The following is a 6,114-nucleotide window of genomic DNA, read 5'->3' as shown; positions in this document are numbered from 1 at the left end:
ATTCACATTGCTGATTAAAAAAGAAAAGATGAACTGTTAATTACATTTTGGAGTTGTCACATTTTTGGAATTGCGTTGATTAATATAAGACAACTGGAGCGTGGAGACCCATCAATGAAGGAGGCGCTAGCCCAGCGATGCAACTGGTGACTTCTCTGCATCTGACACTGAGAGGAGCTGCTGGTCTGCACTTACCTAGGCTCACAGCCGCTGACTGGCAGAGTCAGAAGGGCGCAGGTGGGGACTCCTTGCATTCTGGCGTCCTGTTTATTGGCTCTGTGACCTCAGGCACCTTGGCTGACCTCTCTGAGCCTTGGTTTCTTTCTACGCAAAATAAGGACAATCTAGCTCACAGAGCTGTAGTGAGGATGAAACCACGGGAGACATGCATGATACCGTGTTTGTAGCAGTTGCACAAAGAACTGTTACAAAGAAGCACCCCTCTTCCTGCTTTCTGCAGAGCCTGCCTGGGTAGAATTTCTCTGCTCTGAGGATCACACAAACAGGAAGAGCAACACATAAACAGAAATATGGCTCACCAGAGGACTGAGTGCTGGTCGCTCTTGTCCCGATTGTCAGTTATGCCAAAAGACTTGAAGAATGTGCACTGCCAAGTACAAAAACAGCCCTCAGTACTGCAGGATTCTCTAGTGGGAAGGACATGTCTGTCTTTGGGCGCACTAACAGAAACTGCCCTCTGTTAAACGTGGGCATAACCACTTGCAGAACCAGTCATAGGATTCATTCACCTTGTGTCGGGACAGAATCTTTGACAGTTGTTTGAATTGTTATCAAGCTGCCTTTCTGTATATTTTTGAAGACTATTGAATTACACATTTTGTAACTTGAGACTGATTCACTGAAATAAGTCACTGTATAGAAAGAAAAATAAATTTTGGTGTTAGAACCAACCATATGGTTTCTGGGGCCGGTGATGTGATGCAGAGGGCTAAGTCTCCTCCTGTGGCACTGGCATCTCATATGGACACTGGTTCATGTCCCAGCTGCCCCTCTTCCAATTCAGCTTTCTGCTATGGCCTGGGAGGACAGTAGAAGATGGCCTAAGACCTTGGGCCCCTGCACCCACATGGGAGACCCCGAGGAAGCTCCTGGCTCCTGGCTTCATATTGACTCAGCTCTGACCGAGCTCTCATTTGGGGAGTGAACCAGGGGATGGAGGACCTCTCTGTCTGTAACTTTGCCTCTCAAATAAATAAATAAAATATTTTCATTTTAAGAAAAAAAAAAGCACAGTAACAGCCAACTGCAGACTCATCCACAGGCCCTTCCAATGCAGCATGGGTGGGAATTTGGTCACTATCTGCTATCTCTCACAGACTATTCACAGAAAGGAAATAAATGCGAAATTCTAGGTCATTGCTTTGGAAAAGAGAATACTTTATGCAATCAATTCACAAAAGAAACTTACATTTGAATATTAAATTCTGTTATAAAAACACTGCTATTCATGTAAGTTATTATTATATTTGCAAACTCGCCATCTTAGCCTCAGGAAAGCAAGCTAATCAATTCTCAAGTCATTTCCAAAGCCTTAAAGTCCAGGTCATTAGAGTAACCAGGAAGAACAGGGTCAGATAGGGACCATTTTAAATGTGTACCCAGAGAATTGTTGGCTATTTACATTGTGCATATCTCATTTATATCTTACCTTATACCCTGTAATTATGGGAGGCCTTAGCTAGAGGTCTTCACTATTTTTTAAAATCCTTTACATTAGTCAGTAGTAATTCAAGTAGATATAATCTCCAATAAACTGAGTTTGATTTCCTGAGCAAAGATGTACGTGTGTGCGTGCATCTGTGTGTCTGTGTGTGTATCTTGTATCTCTGTGCGTTTTTGTGTCTGATACTGTTAAGAATTCAATAATAGGCAAAGATACTGAGAATCCTGTTCTCACTGAGTAGTTACACATTCTTTCTGATCTGCCTCCACTGAAGCCAGGAATCTCTCATTTGAGCATTTGACACTCAAAAACCATTACTATGCCAATCAGGAAAACTGATATGAAGAACAGGCCTCTCAATGAAACAGGGTACAAACTCCAAAGAGATTGCTACCTTCTGAGATGCTCAATATCAATCTTTTCTCTCCACGTGTTCAAAGACTCACAGCCTCTAAGTCAGGTGTTTTGTAGTTCAGGGATATGGCTCAGGTGTCATCACATGCCATAAAAGTGAGACTAGGAGGTGAGTTGTGTAGGAAGCTAGGAAGAAACCTGCAGCTCATGGAAGCTCTCTTAACCAGGTCTGCTCCTCCTGAGTGCCTCTCTCGACACCTGTGATGTATCTCACTGTGGAGAAGGAAGGCAGTGTCCCCTCATCTCCATCAGCATTGACCCATAGACTCCTGATGTGTTGTGGAGCTGTCCATCTCAACTGTATCCTGTAGACCTGTATGTGACTATGTCAGTGCCTTACAGGATAGGAGTAATTTTTCCCATGCGAAAGAGGCATTATCGTAAATTCTAGAGCAACAGGCATAAGAACACATTAATCTGAGGGTCACTGAGCAATCAGTTCACACTTTTAAGGATGTTTTCATAGAGGCAGGGACTTGGCCCAAGCCTGTGCCATAGTTGTATTTCTTGGAACCCTTCAAGCTCTCATGCTCATTCTCCCAGGAGAGCTGTAGGGAGTGATGACAATAGTCCAAATGCAATGGCCAAAGTTCAGATTTTTGAATATAATGAAAACACCAGGAAATATGCAAAAGCTGAAACTCTTATGACAGTCACTGATCCTGTTCATGATGCTGCATTTGCTCCAAACTTGGGAAGATCTTTCCATATTCTAGCAATAGCAACCAAAGATGTGAGGATTTTTACACTAAAACCTGTGAGGAAAGAACTTACTTCATCTGGTGGACCAACAAAATTTGAAATCCATATAGCTGCTCAGTTTGATAATCACAATTCTCAGGTCTGGAGAGTGAGCTGGAATATAACAGGAACATCTTCAGGAGATGATGGCTATGTACGATTGTGGAAAGCTAACTATATGGACAATTGGAAGTGCACTGGTATTTTGAAAGGTAATGGGAGCCCAGTCAATGGGAGTTCTCAGCAGGGAAATGTGAATCCTTCCCTAGGTTCAAATATTACAAATCTTCAAAATGCACTAAATGGATCTTCTGCTGGCAGAAAGCACAGCTGAGTACAAGCTAACTGGAGTGACTTTGTTGTTTTGCTGCTTGTTGCATGCACACAGGAATGGAAAGCAAACTCCTTTTCCTCTTCCCAGTGCCGTTTGACCTCTCCCAAGATACACCAGCAGCCTGCTTTCTACTAACCACAGTCCAAAGGCCTTTAAAAGCACAGTGGATATCAATCTGTTTGTACTAGTCAGTTTATTGACACTACTTGAAACTTTTGAGATATAAATGGAGAGGCTTTTTGTTGAGACATTGTCAGCCAAACAATTTTCTGAAATGTTCTTGAAACTAACTTGGCTTAAAAATTAGAAGAATCCTTACTATCCTTCTGAGTAGTGGGGAGGAAGGAAAATACCATTTTACTACCTTTGGAGAATGTAGGCATGTTTCCTTTGTTTTCTAAAACAGCAAAAATGATGAATTTTTATAAGTTTAATTTGAAGATTGAATAAATATCTTTCATAAACAGAACTTAGCAGTCATTTCTGATTAAATCCCAAAACGGATTTTCAAATGATGTAGTTTTGGCTGATCAGGGTTCACGCTAAAGGTAGGCTTTGCTACCAACACAGCAATTCAAACTTCCTGCTATTTTTGTGTCATATCTATGAGAAGAATTGCATTCAAAGAAAGGAAAAGAAAATGAATATTAATAGAATAAATGGGGGGTACTTTAAGTGAAAGAGAAAAATGTTCTTGATGTCCTTAAACAGGGTTGGTCAGAAGTCAACCACAAACATTAGAAAGTTAAATACTAAAAGAATAATTTCCAATTTATTCTATGAGGTCAACATTTGATTAAACAACAACAACAACAAAAATGAACAGAGGACGATGCTGTGGTGTAGTAGTTTAAGCCTCTGCCTGCAGAGCCAGCATCCCATATGGACACTGGTTTGTCTTGGCTGTTCCACTTCTGATCCAGCTCCCTGCTAATGCACCTGGGAAAGCAGTGGAAGATGGTCCAAGTGCTTGGGCCCCTGCACCCATGTGGGAGACCTGGAAGAAGCTCCTGGCTCCTGGCTTTGGATCGGTGCAGCTCTGGTCATTGCAGTCATTTGGGGAGTGAACCAGCGGATGAAAGACCTCTCTCTCTCTCTCTCCCTCTTTTTCACTCCCTCTAGCTCTACTTCTCTCCGTAACTCTGTCTTTCAAATAAATAGAATAATTCTTTAGAAAAAGATTCTCAGGAAACAAGGAATAAGAAGATTTTCCTCAGTTTGAAAAAGGACAGGTTGAAAACCCTCTTGTCAATGTTGCATTTAATGGGGAAAGCTTGAGTGTTAAGATCAAGAACAAAGAAGGCCACCTACTCTCACTATTCCTATTCAAGACTGTATTGAAGGTTGTAGCCAGCTTAAGAAGCCAAGAAACAAAGCACCCAAACTGGAAAAGAAGAAGGAAAAAGCATCTTTATTTTCAGATGATATGCCCACATATGTAGACAATCCAATGGGATCTAAAACAAAAACCTCACAAACTACTGAAACTAATCAGGGAATTTTTCAAGGTTACAGGATGTAAGACCAATATACAACATTCAATCATATTTCTACATATCAGCAACAGATAATTGGAGGATGAAATTTGAAAATATTATTTACAATGCCATCAAAATGTGAAATACTTAATCTGGTAAAAGACAGTTGAAGTCTTTTTTTTTAAATAAAGATTTGGTTGTTTATTTTAAAGAGCTACAAACAGGGAGAAGGAGAGGGAGAGGAAGAGAGAGAGAATCTCCCATCCATTGATTCATTCCACAAGCGGCCACAATGGCCAGTGCTGGGCCAGGCTGAAGCCAGGAGCTTCTTCCAGGTCTCCTACATGAGTGCAGAGGCCCAAGCACTTGGGCCATCCTCTACTGCTTTCCCAGGCACATTAGCAGGGAGCTGGATTGGAAGTAGATCAGCTGGGACTTGACCTGGCACTCACATGGGACATTGCAGGAGGCAGCTTTTACCTACTAAGCAACAACACCAGCCCCAAAATTTAAGACTTGTACAACAAAATTAAAAAAAAAAAAACCTTGAGAGATATTTAAGGAGACCTATGTAAAAGAGAGATACCTAGTTCAGGGGTGAGAAGACTCAAATTGTTAATATGTCAATTCTCAAATTGCACTAAGTGTAAACCCTATGAAAACTTACAGCAGGCTTGTGTGTGAGAACTGATAGATGATTCTAAAATTATATGGAAATGGATGGAACCTTAATATTGACTGAAAAATGTGTAGACAAACACTTTATGATTTCTAAGGTTGTTATAAGTTTGCAGTAATCAAGATGGTGTGGCATTGGCCTCAGAATAAATGAATAGAGGGGCTGGCATTGTTGTGCAGTGGATTAAGCTGTCTGTGACACCAGCATGCCATGTGAACATGGGTTTAAGTCACACCTGCTCCACTTCCGATCTGCTTTCTGCTATGTCCTGGGAAAGCAGTAGAAGAAGGTCCATCTGCTTGGACCCCTGCACCTGCGTGGGAGACCTGGAAGAAGCTCCTGGCTCCTGGATTCAGATTGGCCCAGTTCTGGCCATTGTGGCCATTTGGGGAGTGAACCAGAGGATGGAAGACCTCTTTGTCTCTCTGCCTTTCAAATAAATAAACAAATCTTTTTAAAAAAAAAATCTTTATTTTATTTGAAAGAGTTACAGAGAGAGGATAGGCAGAGAGAAAGAGAGAGAGAGAGAGAGATTGAGACAGAGAGAGAGAGAGAAAGAGCGAGAGAGAAAGGTCTTCCATCCGCTGGTTCACTCTCCAGTTGGCCACAAAGACCAGAGCTGTGCCGATCTAAAGCCAGGAGCCAGGAGCTTCGTCCAGGTCTCCCACACGGGTGAGGGGCCCAAGGACTTAGGCCATCTTCTACTGCTTTCTCAGGCCATAGCAGAGAGTGGGAATGGAAGCAGAGCAGCCGGGTCTTGAATCAGCACCCATATAGGATGCCG

At 42.0% G+C, this 6,114-nt stretch overlaps 1 protein-coding gene across 1 annotated transcript; it reads left to right on the top strand.

Annotated features, from left to right (window-relative positions):
- Positions 1-530: 530 nt before the first annotated feature.
- On the top strand, positions 531-3,312 carry LOC127493522 (nucleoporin SEH1-like). Its single transcript, XM_070076758.1, has 2 exons — positions 531-632; positions 2,565-3,312. Exons 1-2 carry the CDS (start codon positions 531-533, stop codon positions 3,171-3,173), a joined length of 711 nt encoding a protein of 236 aa, XP_069932859.1. The 3' UTR covers positions 3,174-3,312.
- Positions 3,313-6,114: the final 2,802 nt, after the last annotated feature.

The sequence above is a fragment of the Oryctolagus cuniculus genome, chromosome 7 (assembly GCF_964237555.1).
Source record: "Oryctolagus cuniculus chromosome 7, mOryCun1.1, whole genome shotgun sequence".
Taxonomy (NCBI): Eukaryota; Metazoa; Chordata; class Mammalia; order Lagomorpha; family Leporidae; genus Oryctolagus; species Oryctolagus cuniculus.
The sequence above is the reverse complement of the archived record's forward strand: the minus strand, read 5'-3'. Positions and strand labels throughout refer to the sequence as shown.